Consider the following 26,076-nt stretch of genomic DNA (forward strand, 5'->3'; position numbering starts at 1 on the left):
CTTTGTATTACACCTATCACTGATTTCTAATGGGAGGCCACATACATATAAACCAATGAGACCACCAAACACACGTTCAAAAGTTCAAAGTGATTACATGATAAATCTAATGCATAGCAGAATAAAGCCAACATGTTTTGGAGGGACAAAGACTCTCCTTTCATCAGGGCTTAAACATTTTGACTGTGCTTCAATGGACCCAGGTGAGCAGATACCAAAAGGAGCTCCTTTGCTGCATTAAGGTGTCCGTTTATGAACCAGCGTTAAATGATCGCTGCTCAGTTCTCCGGCATTCTCAGAGAACACAGTTCTCCTGTGAATGCCTTTTATGAAGCGGTGTAGATCAGTTCTCCGAACGAAGGGAGAACAATCTACAAACGCTGGAAAACGGCTGCTTTTACTATAATCTTGTGAGATTACAGTAAAAGATCAGTTTACTAAGCAGAGGTAAATTATCGCTGCTTAGTTTGCGGTTCCTCCAATTCTCCAGCTCTGGGCTGGAGAATCTGGAGGGAGAACACAGATCTCAAGAGAAGGGCTGACATCACTCCTCGCAGATCTCCTGAGTGTCATAAACTGTGAATGACCAGAGAGTAGCTGCGATCCTCTGAATCGTAGCTATTCTCTGTGTCATAAATGGACACCTTAATGTGTAGCCCCTGAAATGCATTGGTTTTGTTCTGATTTGAATCAGTTTTATCAATAAATTAACTTGGACTTTTGGATGTTTGTTTGGCACTCTCATTGGATTGTAGGTATGTGGATTCTCAAATTTGGGTCCTTTCCCTGTGGGCCTGGAGTCAGTGTGCCCGGAGTCAGTGTGCCCAGTGACAATTTCAGTGATACTTAGAAAATCTGAATTCAGTTATCCATTTGTTCTTGTGCTTTGTGCTAATAGGCGGGACTGAAATCAGAGAAACTGACATTACAAAGAGTATGAGTGGACTAGGCTAAGGGGAACCAAATCAATCTTTGCAGCACAATACATTGCCTATTTTGTAGAGTGGTGTGTCTTGATTTAGAAATTTTGAATAAAAAAAAATTGCCTCTTAGTTTCTGTCATAAAAATAAGCAAATAAGTACATTTTCTTCTTCGTTGATGTGGGCTAATGAGGTGGCACTGATAAGCTGCATTGGTGGGCACTGATGAAGAGGCACTGAGGAGGCTGCCCTGATGGGACTGATAGGTGGCACTGATGGGCACTGATATGCTGCATTGATGGGCACGGATTGACACTGATGGGGCTGCACTGATGGGCATTGATGGAGCTGCACTGATGATCAGTTCCTTGTTTATCAGTGTAAATGTCCCATCACAGAAAAGCCAGTTATCAGCTTTCCTTTCCTCAGACAGTGACAGCGCTGAGGAAAAGAAATGCTGATAACCGGCATTTGTTTACATCTGATCAGCTGTGATTGGACACAGCTGATCACATGGTAAAGAGCCAACATCATTGGCTCTTAACCCTGAATGTTGATACGCTGCATCCAAGGGACACAGCTCATCACCAGTCACCCCGATTCCCACCCTCGAGGGCGTGCACGAGTGGCGTGATTGGGAGAACGTCATATGACGTCTACCTGGAGCTACAAAAGGCCTGCCTGGCCAACAATCTGCTATTGGCTGGGTGGTAACCAGTTAAATGTCATAGCAGGACCTGACAAAGGGCCAAACCAAAAGAAGGATTAAGCTCTGAATATGTTTTTTTGATGAGAAAAACACTGAGTCTTGACATGGACTGCTATTGGCGCCTGCCACTATAGCAAGAACAGGTTGCTGACATTTTTTTTTCGGTGCCATAGCTGGCCTAAGTTTAACAATCTAGCCATCATTATTTTGGCACCAGCTACTTGTCTATTCTTCAATTTAGTTACAGATCTAGAACATGTTCTCTTGAGGATCCAATTCATTTATTCCTTTTATCTAACAAAGATTATTTTTGCTCATAAGAAAAACATCAGTTCTGCCTAAAATTAACTATGCAGTGAGCCAGTTATGCGGTCTAAAATGGAATAATGATTAGTTACTTGTACATCTCCTGAAACAATGCTTTATTTTAGGAAAGGACTGAGTATCTTCTGATTGTGGTTATTCGGATGTAGCCATTCAAGAAAATATCGAATTGATTTTGCCATTTTCTGAAAAAGAAAATGATCAAAAATTAGATTTCCCAAGCCAAAATACTTTCAAGGAAACTCCAGCCAACACAGACTCTGCCAGTAAAGCTACATAATATCTGCATTTTTAACTTCTCTACATTCTGTCTTCCCTCTTATTGACAGATAAAAGTCCATTTCTGAATAGTTCTGAAAGTTTTAATAGAATAGGAAACAGGCCTATTGTGGGAAAGGGCTCTAAGGGCAAATCCTTCGAAGGACTGCTGTGGACACCTCTGATCCATGCTGCAGCTCTTCTTTGTTCCTTTTAGTGCCAAGCTCTAGTGGACAATGATGCAACATATCAACTCTACACCCTACTGTCACTATGGAATGCCAAGGTTCCTAAAGTGACCTTGTCAGAGAGGTCACAACTAGGAACCTAAAACAATGACCAATGCACATAAACACAAAGAGAGACTCGAACAGAGAAGGTAGGAAATACTCTATCCACACCTTTTTTAACTAGGTTGTTGGCCTGCTTAGTTACAAGAGTACATTCCCTGTTAAGCGGTCCATAGACATGGGATGACATTTGCAATGATCTCATATTTATGATAACAGGCAGATGCCAACTGGCTGACAGTCTGACAAGTTAGCGAACCTTCCCGAATGACTATATTGCCCAAGACAAGTGAAGGTTATGTCTCCTTGAAGTGTTCACCTGCTTCCTATTCCTGTAGTATTGACATGAACCTGCTAGGTCAGCAGATCCAATCCTACAGGTTTATGGAGGGCTTTGACAATGTGCTGGCCTCTACAGCCTATGGAAAATCTTATGGTATTAAAGAAAGAAAAATGCCCAAGGGACTTTGCGAGGCACACTAAATTATAGTTAAACAATCACATTCTTTATTATTTTTGTTAGAAAAGAGACATGTTAAAATTGTTCCAAAAAATCAATAACCATCAAGTACAAAAATGGTATGAAGTGTAAACCGGTAAAGAAGGTAAATCTACACGATCCATTAATTACATAGCACAAGCTCTCTGCGCAACTTCTCAATGCATTTTGTGAAGCAATGCTCACTTCTTCAGGAGATCACAAAGGCTGAAGGTATGGTATCTGGAATGGTATCACCAGTTCAATCCATATCATATGATATGCCTGTTTACACCTTATACAAATTTGGTATTTGATGTTTGTTGACTTTTTGGAATAATTTTATTATGTCTCTTTTCTAACAACAATAATAAAGAATGTGATTTTTTTTAACTATGATTTAGAGTGCCTCACATAAATACTGTTGTATTGTATATGCCTCTTTAATCTATTTCCCACCGCCCTATAGCAGATATACTGCTACAGGGCAGCAGGGGTGCCAAAATCACGTTAATATACGTGATTTTGCACTTCTGGGTAGGGGGCGTGTGCGAGCCGCTATTTGCAGCCTCAGATTACTCGCCGACACCCAGTGATCACTGAGTATTACCAACAGAGGGAAACCATACAGTTCTCTCCCCTGTCAGCTCCTGCACACTGCTTTACATAGCTGTGCATAGCAGAGCCATGCAAAGCAGTGTGCTTACAGTGTAAAGCACTAACACAGCCTACAGTAAAACAGTACAAAGCACACAGTTAACCCTTTGATCACCCCACATGTTAACCCCTTCCTGCCCAGTGCCATTAGCACAGTGTCAGTACTTTTTATTAGCACTGATCACTGTATTTGTGTCACTGGGGATGTTAGTGGCACCAAGTTAGTTCCCCTAAGTGTCAGAATGCCCACCGCAGACCCGCTATAAGTCGCTGATTTCCGTCATTACTACTAAAAATAAAAAATTAAAAAATATTCCAGTATATATACCACCATTTGTAAACACTATAACTTTCACGTAAACCAATTCATTTACACATATTGGGATTTTTTTTTTAGCAAAGACATGTAGCAGAATACATTTTGGCCTAAATTTATGATGAAATTTGACTTTTTAATATTTTTTTCCTGAACATGTTTAATAGCAAAAAGTCAAAAATATTGTTCATTTCTGAAAATTGTTGGTCTTTATTTTTAGCACAAAAAATAAAAAACACAAGGGTGATCAAAAAATGGCCTGGTCAGGAATGGGGTGTAAATCCTCTGGTGAGCAAGTGGTTAACACTATTGTATTGGGGACTGAGCAACACTTATCCTCACTTACCACAGCCTCTTTTTTTAATTTTTTTTTATTTAAATATTAATATATTAGTTTTTCAGATTAACAAGTTATACAAATATATCCTTTATAAAAAACATAATCACAATGTCAAGAACTTTAATCTTTTCAACTTATCCCCCCCTCCCAGACCCTCCCCTCCTACCTATTCACCACCCTCCCCCCCCCCACACCACCCTTCTCCCCCCCACGACTCTGCAATTTCCTATTCCTTTCTAGGGATCCAATCTCGACAAAGGAAGGAGCAAGTGAAAACCTTATTGTTATATATTAATCCCCCATCAACTCCACATTTAACTTTGACTTTTTAAATTCATCCCATTTGTTCCATCTTATATGGTGACTCTCCATCTTATCTTCATTCACATGGTAAAGTTCCTCCAATCTACATATTTGATCTACCCTGTCAACCCAATCTTTTATTTTCGGCACCACCTCTCTCCTCCAAAACTTGGGTATCAATCCCTTTGCTGCGTTCAAATAAAACAATAGACCAGATTTTTTATATTTTTTGACTGAAAGCTGGGTACTGTGAAAAAGGCAAGTCTCTGGGTCTTTTATTACTTCTACCGCTGAAATTTTTTGAATCAAACTTACTATTTTCCCCAATACTCATTTACCACAGCCTCTTATCTTCTTTTGTTATGGGAAATCTAAACATAAAATTTAGCAGCACTTTAATGTAATCAAAAGTGCAAGCAACTCAAAAGTGAATATAAAGTGCTCCAATACAAAGTGACTCTACAGGAAAGTCTTGAAGCACTTTTTGATGGTAGTTAGAAGTGGAGAGAGGATTGAAATACATGACGCATCGATCTGAAAGCATTTTATTGTTATTTTACATGAATCCACAGTGTTTTTGCATGAGATTGTTTGCTCTTTTAAAGCACATTATATAGAGACAATTTGATTGCATATTTTTGCACTTTATTCACAGAGACTGTTTACATTGTTATATGCAGTAATTTTTTTTTGTTTTATTGACTTTTGAGTTGTTTGCAATTTAGATTACATATAACGTGCTGCCAAGTTACTGTCTATGTTTATTTTATTTAGTGTACAGCGAGTACCAGTTATGGTGGCTGATATATTGGAGGTTTTGAATAGTATTGATTGTGGAGCAGGTGTTCAGTCATCCATTAGGGGAAATCTTACTTAATGCAAATATGGTGCACTTGAAAGTGAAAATAGCAAATAGGTATTCACACCAAAAGTGTATTTTTTAAAAATTCACTTCAGTAGCCAAATCATTTATAACATGAGCAGATAGTCTATTGGAGAAAGCAGTTTGTGGTCTGTCTTTGAAGCTCCAAAACACCATTGTACTTACAGCCCCTTACAGCAAAGATCCTGTAACATTGCTAGTGAAATCCCATCTATTAAAAATATATCAAATAGGAAAAAAAATAGAAATGTTTACATTTGCACAAGTGAAGAATTTTACTAACAAGGTTGCGGTTATTAATGTAGTAAGAAATAAATGTAAAAATAATGAACAACGCTGTGCCTCCGTTCTCTCCAGACTTGTAGTCGGGACTTATAGCCCACATGGTCCTTTTAAACCTTCTTGTGCCTGCAAAACGTCTGGACCCAAACCTCACTTATATTTCTTCCTTGTAAAAAAACAAAGGAGCCTCCATATTAGAGACTTGCAGAGAAGAACTATCAAAGTCAGTAACATGGTCTGCTTCTGGTATGGCTTGCTGAAGCATTACTCTTCTGACTGATGCAGCCTAAATTGTGCATAATCACCAAGCAGCAAATTTGCGTTTTTGGATTAATATCATCTGTGAATCATACAACAGCAGATTTGACCTGTAACTTTGATGCAAACCTGCTGCAAATGTTGTGTACCTCATGGGGACATGTACTGGTGAGCACTGTTGTGGACCTGTTCTTAAGTTAAAAATGGCTCCTCAGGAGCCTGATATTTTTTAATTTTTTTTTTTAAACAGAATGAACTAAAGAAAGTTAAAGTGGTTCTAAAGAAAGGTTTTTTTTTTACCTTAAGGCATTCTGTGCTTGAAGGTAAAAATCTTCTTCAGGCAGCTCCTCCCTATCACCCCCAAATACTTACCTGAGCCTGATCTCGATCTAGCACTGTGCATGAGAGCAGCAGCTCTCTCAGAACTCTCCCTCCTCATTGGAAGAGAGGCAGCAGCATGGTACCTTGGCCATCAACTCCTGCTGCTGTCAATCACAGCCAGTGAGTAGGGCGGGAACAAGCCATGCTCTATGTATCAATGAACACACAGAGTCAGCTCAAGAGCAAGCACACACCAGTGCTTCCATAGCAAGCGGCCTGCTATGGGGGCAGTGGGGAGGGGCCAGAAACATTGGTGGAGGACCACAGGAGAGAAAGATCAGGGCTGCTGTGTGCAAAACCATTGCACAGAGCAGGTAAGTATAACATGTTTGTTACTTTTAAAAATAAATATTGTGCCTTTAGAATCACTTTAGAAAATAGTAAAATGAAAAACTGAAAGCAAAAGAATACAAATTACAATCAACTACACACAAAAAAATACAAAAAATCCTAAATGCACCCAAAAAACACATTCTCTAAAAAAATAGATTTTTTCAAGCAAATTTCACCTAAGCAGCTCAATGAACAAAATTGAGAGTTTCCGCTTCGGTGAAATTTTGCCAGAGGCAAAATCGGCAATTTCACGGCAAAATCAATTTTGCCGAAATTACTCCACTCATCCCTAATTATTATGGTAATGGGGCTGCTGAAATGCCATTGGCTAAAATCTCTTCACAAGGCATGACAGGAAGGGAGGGAAAGTACCAGAAAGGTATAAAGGAAAGTTTGCTTCATCACTCTGGATGGACACTGTAGACCATATTTTTTATCCACAGTTAATTATGGCCTTCTGAATTTTTTTTTATGCTAAGCTCAGATCTGAATTCTTTCCAGTCAATTTGCTCACCATTATCTACAGATGTTTTGTGATATGATTAGAGTTTTCCTTTAAATGGATTGAATTTGTTTGTTCCATGGCACATATATAACAGTTTTGTGAAAAAAAAAGCTGTATTCTGCTGTTAAAGTGCCAGTCCGCCCAGGGCAAGTGTTTTGTTGTAGGGTGAGCCTGGTTTGCTGGGTTTACCCCTGGCTTCATAAAAGTCGTAGACACTGTAAAAGTAGATCTAAATGCTAAAACTACCAACGCTGCTTCTGTTCACCTGGGAGTTTGGAGTGTGCCAGCCTCCTTTTATGTGTTCAGGCTAATCTTATTACATCTTCTATATTAGGGGTCTCCAAACTTTCTAAACAAAGGGCCAGTTACTGTCCTTCAGGCTTTAGGGGGGCTGGACTGTGGCTGGTGGGAATAGAAAATGTCCTGCCATCAATGGGTGTAAGCAATACCCCATCATTGTTTTTAATGGGAGGAATAGCGCTCCATTGTTGGCATCAGTTGGAGGAATAGTGTTGCATTGTTGGTATCAGTGGAAGGAATAGTACCCCATTGTTGGTGTCATTGGGCAGAATGGTGCCCCATCATAGGAGCCAGTAAGAGGAATAGTGCCCCAAGGCCTTGATAAAAGCAAGCAAAGGGCCGCATCTGGCCCCCAGAGCACAGTTTGGAGACCAATGCTCTATAACAGGGGTATCAAACTGGCAGCCCTCCAGCTGTTGCAAAACTACAAAACCCATCATGCCTCTGCCTTTGGGAGTTATGCTTGTAATGGTCAATCTTGCAATGCCTCATTGGACTTGTAGTTTAGCAACAGCTGGAGGGCCGCCAGTTTGACACCTGTGCTCTACAAAATTAGATAATGAAAAAAATTCAACTGTTTAGGTGAAATCCCCTGATAATGGCAGATCTAGGAACTGAAGTGCAAATATTGCTTCATTTAAGACCCTAGGGTATAGGAAATTATGGCTTACTTTGCTGGGAGGAACAACAGTGCTCAGCATGGGACACGCCAGGAAGAGCTGAATTGCAGCAACTTGTATCTCCTAAAAAATAACAAACATTTCTCTTACTACCAGCTGGACAGGTAAGTGTTCAGCAAATTAGTTTACAAAACGCCTCTCATTGAGTTTGATTTTCATACCTAGAGAGTGGTTTCATATTTTTACCAAAGTGGCACACTTTGATAATCATTCAGCCTCTATTTTTGTGAAAGGTTTACTAATTGTTATTTTGTTATAGGATTGTCACCAACGCATCTACAAACCTAATGTCCACGCAGAGTTTGGGAATTGTCTTTGGGCCAACTCTACTGAGACCAGAAAGTGATGCAGGAAGCATGGCCGTCTGCATGGTGTATCAAAACCAAATTGTAGAACTTATGATAACTAAATTTGAAGACATTTTCTGCTAAGTTGTGTACTTAAAGCTCAATATCGGTCATAGCAAAAAAAGAAGTAAATAAATAAAAACATACATTCTCTTTCAATTCCATCCACCTCCAGATGATCTCTGGTTTTTCTTTTTAAAAATGTAACCAAAAGTTAAGATTTCTTTCTTGAAACCACAGTCACATGACAGCCTGGATCCTAGTTCTTTCTCCTGGTCTATAATCTGGAAGAATAATTTTTATAGTGAGTGACATGGTTGCTGGGCTGCTTTCGATTGGCTGTCATAAGTGTCCATAAAATGGTCCTAATGGGGTCATCAGAGGGTCTTCTGATCTTAAAGGAAAGGCATCATGATGCTACAACATGAGGGGCAACAAAAATACCAGTTGGAGAGCAGCCTTAAGTCACTGATCTGGTGTTGAGGAGTCATGTGACAGTGCTTTTGGGTAAATAATTCTGGGTCTTAGAAGCATTTTTTTTTTGGTACAGAGTGGCTAGGTAGGTTGGAAAGCGGGTTTTGTTTTGGTTTTTTTTTTGCTTTTTGGCCGGAGTTCAATTTTAACAGATGTTGTATATTTCAACTTTGTGCATAAGTACACCTTTAAAAAAATAAATCAAATAACATACATATTGCAGTTTGTAAATGTTTTGTCATTTTTTTTGAACCTTGCATTGTGTTTTTGTGCTTGAAATAATTTGGTTATGTTTCCTATTTTTATCTCAGCTAAACTCAAGACAATATTCAGTAAATATACAGTAGATTAAATTGTAATTAAGAAGCAATATTTTCTCCAAGTATACACAGAACATTTATATATCCCTAAAGTGTTTTCTTTATGAATGCAAGATATAATAAAACATTCTGGAAATTTCACCAAAAGTTTAATTATTTTTGACTTTCATTATTTCAGTTCATAAGAATATCTAAAACAAAATTCAAATAACAGAAATTTTATTTCAGATTATAATTGAAATCCAGAATATATAGACTTTACTGCACTTCAAATAAATAATCATATGTATTAAAGAGATGAACATTAAAATGGGTTGAAGAAAAAATAAAGTGTTTCTGAATGTATTTCTTTTATTTATTTTTTAATGTTTAGGAAAAAAAAAATCCTTTTAAGCTAGGTGAAACATTACCTATGAATACCACTTACCTGTAGGGGTGTTGGTCAATGTCAAGCTCTCTCTGAAGGGGGGAGGGGGGTGTTGGTAGGTGTCAGGCTCTTTCTGTGGAAGGGGGGAGTGTTGGGCTGCCAATTTTTGTGTTGCCTAGAGTAGCAAAAAACTTAAATACACCACTGCTTACATGCAGCAGGTACTATCATGGAAAAACATCCGCAGAGCTGTTTTACTACTGTAATCCATTCTGCTTTTCAGTTATAATCACAATAATCAAACTGAATGGGTTGGAGGAAAGAAATCTCTACTTCTATTTCTTAGCTGGCAAGAAAGATAGACAGTCAACTAGAGTGCTGGGCTTTCTTGTTAAGAATCCAGTATGCTCTGCAAACAAATTGTAATGGAAGCATCCTGCATTAAAGTGAATCTAAACTAAAAAAAAGATTTTCTATTTTATCGGGAATGTACATACTGTATGTGTCAATTGTGGCTAAACGGTACCCAGAAATCCATCTTTTTTTTTTTTAATTCCTCCTGAAAAGTAAGCGTGAAATTCCTGTACCTTTGCACTCCTGTGCCTTTTGTCTCCTTGTATTTCTGCAGTGTAAGATCATCAAAGTCCATGGTAGTCTCTTGGGTCGCTACCGTGTTTTTGTCCCGCGGGGCATCTCTGGCTTGCAATGCTTTGCCCTTCTACCAAGATGGATGCTTCCATGCAGAGACATATTGGAGGAGATTTACTAAAACTGGAGCATGCAAAATTTGGTGCTACTCAGCAAAGAAACCAATCAGCTTTCAGGTTTTATTGTAAAAGCTTAATTGAACAAGCTGAAGTTAGAAGCTGATTGGCTACCATGCACAGCTCCACCAGATCCTGAATGCTCAAGTTTTAGTAAATCTCCCCCAATGCAGTACAAGTCATGGTAAACCAGTATTGAGAAAAAGATCAGCTGCAGGCAATGCTAGTGGCCACTCCTTTGTTCTCTGCTTGGGTTTTTGGGGACAGCTTTAAACTTTTAAGTTCTCTTTAAATGTTTATTTGTAAAATATTGATTTTTTTTTTTAAGGAACTATTTAAAAAAGTTATACAAGGCCAATCTATAAACTTGTAAACATTCAAAACCATTAAAACAAAATTGACCAAAAAACATTAAAGCTTCTCTTTATCTTGGTCTTTAAAAAACTGCAAGTACAACCTTCAAACATTTACTTGCAAACGGTATTCTAAAAACATGCCTTTATTGCCAGCTTTTGATAGCGAAACGTGAGAAAAACATATCCAAAAAATGTTCCATAATTCCACCTTTATATAAAAACAAACATAAAGCTAATTTCAGCTGTGATATGTTTCTCATATTTCCCTGTCTAATTGTGCCATTATTAAGGCTAATTATGTGTGGCTAATTCTTGTCATTGGGCTGCTAATATGTGCAGTGTAATTAAGGATATTGCAGTAAGAGTGAAGCACTTCTTGAATTGCCCTTTTCATTGAAAGAGTTAATTGAACTACATTTCCTTCATAGTTTGTTTTCCACACCTTAAAGGAGTGATAGATAGAAAGATTACATCATTTTAAAGCCCAAATCTGGGTGATTATTAAAAGCCCCCCCCCAGCTATGGTTTGTCCCCTGCAGTACCTCCTCTCTGCCATTAGATGTCCTCAGACTACTAGGCTGAATGATGCCCAGTGATATTAAACCCAAAGGACATACTGTGAGTGCAGAGCACAATAGACATGGCCCTTAAGGGCTTACGGGCTATCACCACAGTGGCCTGAACTCCAAAGAGGACCAAACACATCATATGACCAGAGGAAAGCATTTGGAAACAAGGGGGTATATTAAAAAGCAAAAAGGGACATCTAGGATCAGAGGGAGGGCACTGGAGGGTGAATGTCTGAGCCAAAGTTAAAGATATTTTGAGCACTTAGCCTTTAAAGAAGCAATCCAGTTTTCTTACAAATGGCAAAAAGGTGTTTGGTTTTTGTAAGGGTAACTCCATTTTTTTGGCTGGTTGTTGACTTTAAATAGTTATCAGAGGAATAAGTACAACATAATTTAATGTAGAGGGAGGTGAGCAGACACCATCAGTGGGCTTTAGTTGAGAAATGAGCAAATTAATGTGAGAGAGCCAAAAGTGTCAGCAAAAACAGATAATTAATGGCGGGTTCAACAAAAAAAGTTGGTTGGTTTCCCTGTCAAATCTGATTCACTCAATGAACATGCTACACCACTTACCAGTTTACTATGGAGCACAAGGACAGCAGACTCTTTGGCTTGACCTCCTCTTTGCAAACTTTGCATTTTGTGAACTACGTAATGTTTTTTACCGCTTTTCACTAGGTACCCATTACAGTGCAAATCAGAATGGCCAGGGTGAAAAATAATGGGAGTCCACCCTCTTAGTCATAGTCGGAGAACCAGGGGCAGACTGACCATTTGGAAACTCGGGCACTGCCCGAGGGCCCGGGGTCAGTAGGGGGCCCCATGAGATGCCCCTGGTACCTTTTTCATAGGCTTTTTTGACTTTGGGCAAGGACACAGGGGCCCCATGATCCCCTATTGCCGGGGGCCCCATGAGTTTTCAGTCCGCCCCTGCGAAGAACATTTCCCAGTAGTAACTCATCGCTACTAGTGTTAACAGCTGACTATATGCCCAACATGACCTACTGGCACCCATAGAACCAAAGATCTATTGCTCATAATAGGCAATGTGTCATATTTGTTGAAGCCTTCAAATGGCAGAGATATTTTTAATGGGCGGAGTTGGGATTCTGTAGCTTGCAGTTTCATAGATTCTGAATTCTGTCTTGTGGGAATTAAAGCATCTTACCAGTTTCCAAAAAGTATTTAACAGCAAGTTGGCTTGGTGCAATGTACAGTACACTTCGGGTACAAAAAAAACCCAAAAATCTTAACAGTTGCGTTATACTCTATGTCAGTGTTTTTCAACCTTTTTCAGTCAAGGCACCCTTTAAAATTATGGACAGTCTTGCGACACCCCATACTACAATGTAAAAAGCTATTCTAATAGTTACAGTATATATAACGTAGCAACATCCACACATGTAGGACACCCAACATTAGAAGCAATTTATTCTTCCAAAGCAAATGCACTTTTGCACGCTGGTACTGACTAGTATTCCATTGTTTCTCTTCTCCCTCAGTTTTTCTCCATCACTGAGCTAATGTGTCCCCAGCACTGATGGAGAGGGGCAGGGGAGGGTCAAACTAGGATGCTGTATAGGAAAGCTGACATCCTCCTTTTCAACTGATGACATCTTTGGTTGTCAGGACGTGAGCAGCTAGATGGTCGTAACGGTGCCCAATGAAAACCTGTGACTTTGTGCAACTAAAGGCAGGCTTCTTCCACCCTCCGGCTTGTATACAAGTTTTGGGCAATTTTTAGACATTTTGCCAAGGCACCCCTGAAGAAACCTCAAGGCACCCCAGGGTGCCTGGGCACCCTAGTTGAGAAAGGTTGCTCTATGTATTTCAATACCAAATGTGAGAGTTTTATATGAGAGTACCTTTAAAACATACAAATATAAACTCAGCTCCTAACTTGAAAATACACATCAGGATAAAGATTCCAGCACCTAAAAGTTCACAGTACAGTACCGTGAAATACAGTTTATTATTTTCCCGATTCCTTTAAGAACTTTGCTTTGAAGCTGCTGTCGAAAATCCTTTTGAAAATGTGCTTGGTCTTCCAACGCCACTTAATACATATCTGTCTGCCAGAAAGTCCAGGTGAGAACAATCGCCGGGGTGAAAATGATGTATTTGAAATGCAAAAAGGATGCAGGCTTAACATTTTTTCGAGCTATCAGTTCTAAGGTCACAGTCAGCACAAGTGGAAACTTCAAAATGACTTTAAAAAAAAGCAAACGCTAACTAGATTTCACAGTAGATTTCACTTTACTTGGCATTACAGAAAGAATGCAGGTATTAAATAGACTGTTTCCTGCGTACTGTAAGGTTAATTAGCAGCAAGGGAGAGAAATTGCTGCAGATATAACTCTTTTGGACAGGTATCAAAAATAAGCCTCTGTTACTTGCACAACTGGCTTGCGAAAATAAAAAAAAGTGCATTGATAAGGTGAGCTCTCAAAAAAGAAAAACTTTATTAAGTCAAATTATTTATTTACCAGGTGCACTGGATTTTCTTAAAGAGGAAACAAAGCAAAATGTATTTCCCAGCGTACTTGTAAGCTAGCCAGCGAAAAAAAAAATACACTAACAGTTTACCTGAAAAACAGAGGTTTTGAAAATATAGGTGGAAGCCATGCTGTCTCACAAAGACCCCTCTAATTAGTTCAAAACCAACCTTTCTCAACCTTTTTATCACAGAGGAACCCTGAAATTATTTTCAGTTCTTGGGGAAACCCTGCAAAAACCAATTCATTGGTGGTGAATGGGAAAAATGCCCCTCATTTTGGTGGCTAGTGTGAAGAATGCTCCTTACAGCACTGATCAGAATGCCACCTTTACAGACAGCTAAAGAGATCATTGGGGTCATGTAGTTGGCTCTGCCAAGTGTTGTTGTCCACAGAGTGGTGCAGGCATCATCAGATGAAAGGTAAGCCCCCACATGGAAGAGAAATATATTTCCAATATATTTAGAAAAAAAAAGTTTATATGTGACATATATTTACAATATATTGGCCTACGCTAATTCTAAAAAATTTAAATACAGTTTCTAAAGGCATATAATTAAAAATATATATTTTTAAAATATATTCTTCAGATTTTTTTTCACATATAAAAAAGTAATTTTAACATTTTTTTACATACAGTATATTTGTAAATGCATTCTAAAAATGTAGATTAAATGTATTTTCAAAGACATATATTTGAAAATATATATTTTTAAATATTTTTCATATATTTTTCAATATATAATAAGTGCATTTCAACATACAGTGTATACATATATATATATATATATATATATTTATAAATATATTTTTTAAATATATTGCATACGGCCAAAATTGTAGTATTTCAAATGTATGTCAATATATTTGGGAAGAAATTTTTTAAATATATTTAAAATATATTTTTCTTCCACGTGGGCTAGCTCAAGGAATTCCTAGTAACCTCTGGAGGAACCCTAAGGTTCCCAAGCGGGACTTTCATCGAACAGGGTGGACGTGATATGACGTCCTCCCAAATCACCGCCTCGCACATGCAGTGGTGAGATCTGTCCCCAGCTGTGTCCAATAGACACAGCCCATGACTGATCTTTGTACCCGCTCATTGCTGATACCATATGACCTGCTGTGACCAATTACAGCAAGTCACATGACAATTGTGAACAATGGATAGCTTCCTTTCATGTTATCCATTGTATACATTTGTGTTGCTAGCTGTTTCCAATGATCACATAGTACAGACTGAGCCAATCACAGCCCATCTGTGGCACGTGATTAGCTGTGGCCAATCACAGCTAATAACAGCAAAACAAACTTAATGAATCGATTGCATTCAGTAAAATGCTTGCTTATAGCAATGAAATTCATTGCTATAAGCAATCATAATGTGTAAAAAAAATACTGACCCCTTCCCCAGAGTAATACAATGTCACTATGGTAACATTATATCACTCTGGTCACAGTGTGTTATAAAAAACAAATTAAAAAAAAAATAATAAAAAATACAAATATTTAAAAAAGTATTTTTTTTCATACTGTCACCAGTCTGTGTTCCTGACCACTGCCACACCAGTTATATGATGAAGCTGAACTGCACTGGTGACAGTGTGCAATATAAAAAAAACATTTTTTTCTTTTTTAAGTTCTTCATTTTCCAAAAAATTTTAACAAAAAATTACAACTTCAAAAAACTCACCATGCCTCTTATTAACCGCTTGCTGACCGCCCTGTAGCAGAAATACTGCTACAGGGTGGCAGGAGTGCGCAAAATCACAAATATACATGATTTTGCAGTTCCGGGTAGGCGGCAGGCAAGAGCCACATGCGCCACCTACCCACGCAACCATTCGCGGCCTTGGCTGTCAATCACCGGGTCCCAGCCAGTGATTACTCAATGGCACCCAGTGATCGCCAAGTAATACTGACCGGGGGGGGGGGGGAGAACTGTATGTAAACAATACAATTCTCTCCCCTGTCAGCTCCTGACATTCTGACACCCCAGATGTTAACCCCTTTCTGCCCAGTGCCATTAGTACAGTGTCAGTGCTTCTTATTTGCACTGATCAGTTTATTGGTGTCACTGGGGATGTCAGTGATACCAAGTCAGTCCCCCCCAGTGTCAGAATGCCCGCTGCAGTCCTGCAGTCCCGCTATAAGTCACTAATCGCCCCCATTACTAGTGGAAAAAAAAATCCAGTATATATACCACCATTTGTAAACGTTAGAACTTTCACGTAAACCAATTAATTTACACGTATTGGGATTTTTTTTTAGTAAAGACATGGAGCAGAATACATTTTGGCCTAAATTTATGCCGAAATTTGATTTTTAATTTTTTTTTACTGGACATAATAGCAAAAGGTCAAAAATATTGTTTTTTTTCTCAAAATTGTCGGTCTTTTTTTATAGCACAAAAATAAAAAATGCACAGGTGATCAAATACCACCGAAAGAAAGCTCTATTCATGGGAAAATAAGAATGTAAATTTTATTTGAGTGCAGCGTTGCATGAACGCGCAATTGACAGTTAAAGTACTGCAGCGCCATAAAAAATGGCCTGGTCAGGAAGGGGAGTAAATCCTCTGGAGGGCAATTGGTTAAATACCTCAGACTGTCTACTTTCCAAAAAGGGGCAATTTGGAGGATATCTGTACTGTCCTGACATTTTTGGACCTTAAGAAATTATATTGGTTCAGTACATCAGGAATGATTGTTTTTCAGATACTGTATATACGATAGTTTGTGGACTTTCCTACAGACTAAGTAATATACACTGATATGGGCTATTTTCCCCAAACAAATTAAGCGGTATACATTTTGGCCTAAATTTATGAAGAACAATTATTTATTTGCAAAAGTTTATAACAGAAATGAAGAAAAACTTGTTTTTTAATTTTCAGGTCTTTTTTTTATTCATTTAGAAAAAATTAAAAAAATCTCAGCAGTGATTCAATACCACCAAAAGAAAGCTCTAGTTGTGCGAACAAAATTATAATTTTATTTTGACTACAGTGTTGCATGGCCGCGCAATTGTCATTCAAAATGTAAGAGTGCTGAAAGCTGAAAATAGGAGAAGAGAAGAGGGTAAAAATGCCCGGTACTGAAGTGGTTAAATATGACCACTGGGTTGATTTGAAAATAGATCTAGGAATGACAGATCCAAAAAATCATAGAAAATGTGAAAACAAATCATATGGACTTTTAAGGTGCTCCAAGGAGTAATATATTAAGAGACCAATATTACAATTTAACAGGGAGAATTACTTCCTCTCAGGGGCGGACTGACAACTCATGGAGCCCCCGGGCAATAGGGGATCATGAGGCCCCTGTGTCCTTGCCCAAACTCAAAAGAGAAAAATATACACATAGATATATACACATATAGAGCGATTTGACATATTTAGGTATACAGTATACTACATGCTTTAAAAGATACATACAGAAAGTATGCAGATGTACATCACTCCAAAGCTCTTTCATCTTATGCTCTGCCAGGGCAGAGCGTTCTACATTGGTAAGACTATACAGCATTTTCTCCAGCGTATTAATGACCATGTCTACTACACCTCTAATTGGCATGAAACACAATTTTGACCTATCATATATGCAATTTATTGGTTTAGACTGGATCAAGAAGGACCTCAGAGGCAGTGACTGAGATAGACTAGTCCTTCAAAAGGAAACTTTTTGGATTGAGAGGCTTGCCATCACCAAACCAGGCCTTGATAAAGTATTATTTATTTATTACAGGTACTTATATAGCACCATCAATTTACCAAGCTCTTTACATATATATACATTGTACATTCACATCAGTACCTAACCCTCAAGAAGCGTACAATCTAAGGTCCCTAACTCACATTCATACATACACATGCTAGGGCCAATTTTAGACAGGATACAATTAACCTACCAGCATGTCTTTGGAGTGTTGGAGGAAACCAGTTACCCAGAGGAAACCCATAGGCACAGGGAGAACATGCAAACTCCAGGCAGGTGGTGCCGTGGTTGGGATTGCAAACCAACATCCCTAGTGCTGAGAGATGGGAGTGCTAACCATTTACCCACTGTGCTGCCCATATCATACAAACCTTTTCTTTAAAAAATGTTGGCTTGAGTTTATTCCATATTATAATAGGGGTTCTCTTTATGGGTCTTTTCTCTTTAGGATATGATGGAAGTATTTTTATAGGATAATTTGCTTATGGTGTTTGATTTAATTATTAATATTCATTTTCCCTCCCCCCTCATTATTGTACCGCTGTCTAGCCCTTTGTGGACAAGCTGCCTTTTGCTACAGTCAAATTTTGACTCCTCCTGCTGCCATTTTTCTGAACCCATGCTATGTTTTGATACATAGTTTAGTCTATAAGCCTTGTTTCAGTGTCCTATGCACAAAAGCATAAGAAATGGGGTACAGAAAAATGGCAGCAGGTGCTCTGGACTGAGGAGTCAAAATGTTAAATATTTGACGGTAGCAGGAGGCAGTTTGTAAGCGAAGGGCTGGAGTGCGGTACAATGAGTGTCTGCAGGCAGCAGTAAAGCATGGTGGAGGTTCCTTGCAAGTTTGGAGCTGCATTTCTGCAAGTGGAGTTGGAGGTTTGGTCAGGATCAATGGGGTCCTCAATGCTGAGAAATACAGGCAGATTCTTATCCATCATACCATACCATATTCTGCAGGAGGACAATGACCTCAAACATACAGCCAATTTAATTAAGAAATATCTTCAGTGTAAAGAAGAACAAGGAGCCCTGGAAGTGATGGTGTGGCCCCCATAGAGCCCTGATACCAACATCATGCAGTCTGCCTGGGATTACATGAAGAGACAGAAGGATTTGAGGCAGCCTACATCCACATAAGATCTTTGGTTAGTTTTCCAAGATGTTTGGAACAACCTACCTGCTGAGTTCCTTCACAAACGGTGTGCAAGTGTACCTCGAAGAATTGATGCTGCTTTGAAAGGCAAAGGGTGGTCACACCAAATATTATTTTGATTTTGGATTTCTCTTCTGTTCATTTACATTCCATTTTGTTAATTGATATAAATAAACTATTAACACTTCTATTTCTGAAAGCATTCTTAATTTAAAGCATTTTTTCACACCTGCCTAAGACTTTTGCACAGTACTGTATATTTTCAAAATGAAAAGGACTAAAGGAGGACAGGCAGCATGGAGGTGGTAGAGTGTAGTTGTTTAGGTAAACTGTTTCACATATTCATGTATTTTTCTATAAATGTAAGGGGGGGGCCCTGCTCTGGCACAAAACTTTTCAAACAATTCAATGGAGGATTTTGAATATCTACTTTTACTGGCCAGTAATGAATTATATAAGTGCTTTACTGAACACTGAAAGAGACTTCTACTGAGCATGACCACCTTGTGAAAGAGAAGATTTTACAAAATGCTTGTTGGGATGAGAAACGCAGAGGTTTTTTAAAACCACACTTATCCTTTAATTCTGCAGAATACTTGCTGGGAAGTTTAGTACATGAACCATGAATGGTTTCTGTTACAAAGCATCCGAGACGTCAAGACAGAATCTAAGCGAGTCTATTTTGTGCATGCAAGGAACCTTTAATCTCCTTACCAATAAGGTTAATAAGGGTCTTTGCAATTTACCAATCACTGCGTAGCCTGTCACATAGGTAGACAATAATGTTTAAACTGATACTCGGGCTTTCTCTCTAACTGATAACATTTAAGTCATTTTTTCCCAGTATCGCCTTAAACTCTCTTCATTTACTAGCTGTCCTCAGATCTGAACTGCTACCTGCCCTGGTTAAGCAGATTAATGGCTTTTTGTATCTTTTCATCCAATAGAGTCTTAATTTAAGAAGGGGCTTAGATGTATTTAAAATGTATTTCTAAAAAAAACTTCAATCTCCTCCAGATTCATTTTGTTATCCGGGCTGTATGTTTGATATGAAAATGCAAAACTTCTCTATATTAGCGCAGAAGAAAAAGAAAAAAAAAATTGTGCGCCTATCGAAAAGGTGACAAGGAGTGGGAAGTAATTAGTGACTTTCGCTGAGTTCAGTGGAAAAGTTAAAATGAAGTAACGCATTACTTTTTTTTATGTTGAGATTTCACAAGACGAATCTTGCCTGTGTTTTAATTGCATGTGACCCTCGTTGTCCCACTCTGAAATGAAGTGCCGTAAAATTGGAGATGACAGAAGGCTCAAAACAAGTCTTGTGATCTTGATTAAACTACAAAGACCCCACTTTCTCTCTGCTGCAATTCAGATATGATGGTCTGTTTTATTTGGGGAATTGCTTCATTAATGTTCCTTTGACTCAACATGTTTATCATAAAATATGGTGAATATAGTGAGATTGTGGATGGCTAAATAAAGAATAAAGGCAAGTTCTAAACAGAGAGTCTTAATCGCCTAAGACCATTTTTTTTCCTTTTCATGTGTGACTCTATTTGATGACAGTAAAGGCATTCAGTGCAGCTGTTTACGACAGTTAGAGGAGGGAGTCCTTTCATAGGTGCCAACAGTCATCGATTTCCAGAGAAAGTTTTTGGTCCTGTTGTCCATGGACATGCTTCTGGTTCTCAGACTAGGTAATCACACCATTCTCCCTTGTGCACCATTTCATGTTTGTCTGATAAAATGAAGTCTAGTCTAGAAAATATGTGTTAAGTAAAGAAGTCTCTTCTAGAGCCCTAGGGCCCTTGGGTGAAACTCCAGTAAGGACTCTGTCTGAATGAAGTTTGCACGTTCTCCATGTGCTTGCATGGGTTTTCTCCCACACTCCAAAGACATGCTGGTTGGTTAATTGGCCCTATTGTGTGCCTGTAAGCATGTGAGGTGGGGACCTTAGATTGGAAGCTCCTTGAGGGCAGGGACTGATGTGAATGTATAATATGTAAAGCACTGGAATAAAAATAGTGATTAGGGCTATAAACTCTGACAATATAACATAGAACCTTATAATACCAACCAGGCAATGGGGTTGATTTACTAAATGAGTTGAGCATGATCACTAATTGTTAAGTTTGCCAAGTGAATGTTCACTTAGCTTAGTGAATGAAGAGAAGTTCTGCCTTTAGTCAGCTAATCGTGTAAGCGAAAATCTATTTATTTCTTGCATTTAAAGTGGTTCTAAAGCTTAAACAATGTTTACCTTAATGCATTCCCTCACAGCGCTGTTCCTGTCTGTAGCAGCTCTCTCCTCTCTCCCAGCTCTCACAGGCTTTTCTGTGACAGTTGGAGCTATTGGTTCTCACTGCTGTTATTCCTGAGAAGAGGGATTGGGGGGGCAGGACTGAGCTACTTTGTGTGTGTCTATGGATGCATGCAGCACGGCTCAGGATTAAGCCTGCCGAGTGCCCTCAGAGCAAGCAGCCTGCTATGGTGGCACTCACAGAAGAGGAGGAGCCAGGAGTGCTGGCAGGGGACCCAAGAAGAGAAGGGTCGAGACCTTATTGGAATGGAATTGCACAGAGCAGGTAAGTACAACATGTTTGTTATTTTAAAAAAAAGGCTTTACAATTACTTTAATGATTGGGCTTTCTTCAAAAGGTGAATTTGCACATTGTTTTACCTTATTCACCAAGTTAAAAGGCTCATTCACACTAGTTCAGTTGAGCTTCATTGATCTGCACAAATGAATGCAGGCTCAAAGCCAGGGCCCACAGAAAAGTAGCATTTTCAGGAGACAATTATAAATGGCAGCTTCTATATTTTTCCCAGTACAGGATTATTTTAAAGTCCATATGCGGGCAAAGTCCTCTTCCCTCCCATCACTTCATCCCACCCCGTCACCCATTTTCCCACTGGTATAAGAAGAATTATCATTAGAAGCTTCTTTTATACGCAATATGTCTGTGACCTCAGCTACCTTCCAGGAGCCATGACTGACCAATCCAGTGCTGCAGTAGACTGTTTACATCTTCATATCATCAACAGCCACTGCAGTCTTCAGGAGACCATGGCGCTGGACAGCCAACAGGAAGTGCTCACATCATGTAGTGACGTGGACGCCCAACCCATCTCCAGTGCAGAAAAAACTTGGGAGCCATAGAGTCATGTTGTGAATCCAGGTGAGTAAATGGCCATTTTGAATATTTAAATTTTTTTAATAATCTAACCCAGCTACTATTTAGGGGGTGCAAGGGGGGAAGCAGAACACCTTCATTTTACCTTTAATGATTCTTTATGATGACAGCTCCCACATTGCCTCTCCTGAATGCCTACGTTGCCTTTCTCCTGTTAACCACTTCTCAGCCACTAAAGCTGGCAACAGATGTGGAAATCTGATCATTTGATTTCCATTATAAATAAAAACAAGTCAAATGGCTTATTTGCTATTTTTGACCACTAGGCATGAGGCGTAGACTGCAATGGTGGTTCACCAGTCATCACACCCGGAAGCAGCTTGTCACAAGTTAACTTGCAGTTTCCTGCTTGTGTATTCTTACTTCCTTACTGCTGTGCTTTTCCTAGTCTGATTCCCTTCACATATGTAGTTAGCTGTACTTACCTTTGGGCGTCTCCTGCTATTCTGTGGGCTTCTATTTCCTTCCCTTCCATCACTTCCTGGCCCTCCTCCTAGTTTGCTTGCCTATATAAGACATTTTCATTGCAGGCCACATTGCCTGAGAAACTTCATAGTTCTTTGAGCTCCTGTTTGCTTGTTACTTGTGTATCCTGTGCCTGACTACCCGAGTACCGACCCTGGCTTCATTTACCGTCTGTGCTTCTTTGCTGCCCGCCCTGACCTCGGCTTGTCTCTTGAATTTCCTCTTGTCTCCTGCCGTTTGTATCCTGCACATGCCGGTGATCTCCGTGTCCTCAGCTGGGAGTACCTGGGGACCGCGACCTAGCTCCAACTTGCTGCAAATCCATCCCCGCCATCAGGGGCTCTGGCGAAGATGCAGGCTGGGGCTTAGACTCCACACCCTGGGGAACCCTGAGTTGGTGAACTACAAGGACTCACTACCACAGACGCTTAACACAGCTTCAGTGATGGACACAGATGGCAGAGCTAGGTGAGTAAAAGAAAAGCTGCAGAAGGCGTTTTTTTTCTTTTTTTTTATACTTCTAAATGAGTGGAGGTGGAGTTGGTAAGAGGGAGAGGTGGTGAAAGGGGGTCCTCTTTTTCCCAGGGATGGGCTTTAGTTAACCTTATAGAAGGGGAGGATCAAAGTTGCTCTGTGCAAAACTATTGCACAGAGCAGGTAAGTATGAAATGTTTGTTATTTTAAAAAAAAAAAATGTTTAGATTTGGAATCACTTTAATTTTAGATTTCACTGATGACATATAAGAGTAGGTCCAGGAGTAGGGGTAGCCCAAGGCATCTGTGATAAATAGGTTAGGTGGGGGCATCACCTGTGACAAGTTGGTGCAACTCTGGGGCCAATTTTGACAAGGAAATGCAGTCCAGGGGCCATCTATAACCAGTAGGTACAGTCAAGGGCCATCAGTTCAGGGGCTATCTATGATGTGTAGGTAAGGAGAGGGAAAAAATAATCCATAGGGTGCACATGCTGGGACCAGACCTCTTAGATGTTGTAACTCTTGGACATCCAGGAGATGAGGAGAGGTGGGTATACTGGCTGAAGCCAAGGGGGCACTAGAGCAGTTCTTCAATGAGTGGAATCAGACTCTGATAATGGAAGGAACACAAGGAGAAAGAGCTTCTAAATGTAGTAGTTATGGCAGTTTTATTTGGACACAAGATTAAAAGCGCTTACAAGGTAATACAGGACACAGGCTCATCATACGCATATCGTAGTAGATTTATGGAAGGAACCGTTCGGATGGCTAGTATGTATGGAAGGGACTGTTTGACCGACTAGTGGCTATGGGACCTGTGGAACGCAGGATCAAGAGGGCCACTGCACTTCCAGGATCGGCGTGAAGTGCATACACCAGAAACAACATCAGGAGGGAGCAGTAACACATTTTGGAGCATGCACCTAAGCTCCTTCATCAGACCTCAAGGTCTGATGAATGAGCTTCTGTGCGTGCTCCAAAACACGTTACCGTCCCCAACTGACCTCACTTTTGGTGTATGCACTCCATGCCGATCCTGGAAGTGCGGTGGCCATCTTGATCCTGCTTTCCACAGGTCCTGCAGCAACTAGTCGGCTAAACGGCCCCTTCCATACATCTGCCATGAGTTGGATACATATGATCAGCCTGTGTCCTGTATTATCTTGTATGCATTTTTAATCTTGTGTCCAAATAAAACCACCATAACTACTGCACTTAGAAGCAACTTTTACTTGTGTTCCTTCCATTAAGGAGGAGGAAGAGTCATCTGTGATAAGCAGGTGAGGTGAGGGGAGTAACATCATTTTTAAAAAGTAAATGTGGCACAGGGGCCCATCTGGGACAGATACATGCATCCCAGCGGCTGTCTGCTATGATTGATAGTGTGTGTGTATGTGTGTGTGTGTGCGTGTATACAGTAAGTTTGTACATTGCTGTAATGAAGAGATCCAGCATGTATCAGAAATGTTTTCTATGTGACGTCTATTATGCTTTGTAAAAAATTATAAAGATTAAGGTGTGCTGGTGACATGTTGTATATGTGCCCACCATGCCATTTACAGGTTTCTATGGCATCCTATTTAAAAGGTCAAGTATGGTATGTGACAGCTATTATCTGTGACAAATAAGTGTAGTCTAGGAGCCATTTATGATAAGTAGGTGAAGGGGGGGAGCCACTTGTGACAAGCAGGGGATTTTATGAAAGGTAGAAGCAGCCCAGAGGCCATCCCTAGGCTGCACCCACTGTGAAAATGTAATTATGACTAGTTAAGAGTGACATATGTGACAAGCTGTGGTCAAAAAACTTGTGGTCACACATTTTTCAGATCATCACTACTGGAACCCAGCTCACAAGTTTTTTCAAATTCGCCACTTCACTGCCACTTTATAATGTAAAATAAATGGAGGACCACTTGAAAAAAAGTCAGAATATGGTAGCAGTACATGTTGACCATTCTTTACAAATAGCTCCCTACATATGTTTCCATTCAAAGCATGGTTCCTCTTGAGCGTTTCTTCATATCCTGCTACACTAATGCCAACAGTAGGTTTTTGACTGACCAGTGCAAAAACTTTGCATCACTTTGGGGAAGTCCCATCACTTTACAATATATTTCGAGATGGGGCCCAGACAATCATATTACCTACAACTGCCCTGTTTGATCTTCTTGCATTTCTCAGTCTTTCTAACAGCAATAATCAGGCAAGGGGATGAAAAGGCTGATTTTCAAGGAATTAGCATGATAAGCAAGAACACAAAATCAATCCCGATCCTTGTGAGGCCGTCTCTGATTGCTTTGAACTGTCAAAAAATGGCAGAATCAAATGGAAAGTGCTTGAGGTTACAGTAGTGATTTGTTGAAGAAGAGATCGCTGCAGCAATTGACACAGCTCTTGAGACAATAATTGGGTTATCAAAGAGAAAACAGTCCATGTACCACAGGGGTGAAGGCTTATTTGCATTGAATTTTCATACAGCTCCGGCACACCTAGACGTAAAGAGTATTCATTTTTTATACACTTGAAGATAAAAAGGACACAAAATTGCACCATTATCTTCTGCAAGTTTAGTTCTTAAAATATTACTTTTCATTAAACCAGTAAAACTTTTAAACCATCGTACGGATTCCGAGTTCTTTTTTTCTTTTTTTTTCGTTTTTTTCCCTTTTTATAAATAATTCATGAGCTGGATTACCGGATGACATAAAATAAAAAAAGGCAGTTCCTCCTTCATACAGAATATGTAAATTGTGTCTTACAAACTTCCAATAAATGTTTCTGCATTAAAATATTTATTAAAGACCGGATCTATTGATCATTCTGCCTGTTCTATATATAGAGTGCTGTATATAAATCATAAATGCTTAAAGAACAGGACACAATCTGATGCTGTAACTTAAAATAGATATGTAGCACAGCGGCTTTTGGGGTCCGGACCCTTGCCTGGGGTCCTGGATGTGCTTTCCCTGGACATGTCTTTTAGGATTTTGCTTCAACAATCCAAAAAAAAAAGAAAAAATTATACTGGTAAGGTTGATCGGCTACTGGCCATACCATCCCTAAGTGCTTGTGCTTATGACTGTGATAAGAACTTTAAGATTAAGATTGTAAGATATGTGAGGGAAGGGGCTAATGGGGATTGGACAGCGGCATGAAAGT

At 39.4% G+C, this 26,076-nt stretch overlaps 1 protein-coding gene across 1 annotated transcript in view; it reads left to right on the forward strand.

Annotated features, from left to right (window-relative positions):
• ARHGAP15 (Rho GTPase activating protein 15) overlaps positions 1-9,254 on the forward strand; it is a 778,695-nt gene extending 769,441 nt beyond the window's left edge. The window contains exon 15 of the mRNA XM_089679020.1: positions 8,478-9,254. Within this exon, the coding sequence (XP_089535146.1) occupies positions 8,478-8,649 (172 nt within the window). The 3' untranslated portion in view covers positions 8,650-9,254. The remainder of the gene's footprint in view (positions 1-8,477) is intronic.
• The last annotated feature ends 16,822 nt before the right edge of the window (positions 9,255-26,076 follow it).

This window comes from Staurois parvus, unplaced genomic scaffold (assembly GCF_062004578.1).
Source record: "Staurois parvus isolate SC_StPar_1 unplaced genomic scaffold, SC_StPar_1.0 ptg000216l, whole genome shotgun sequence".
NCBI lineage: Eukaryota > Metazoa > Chordata > Amphibia > Anura > Ranidae > Staurois > Staurois parvus.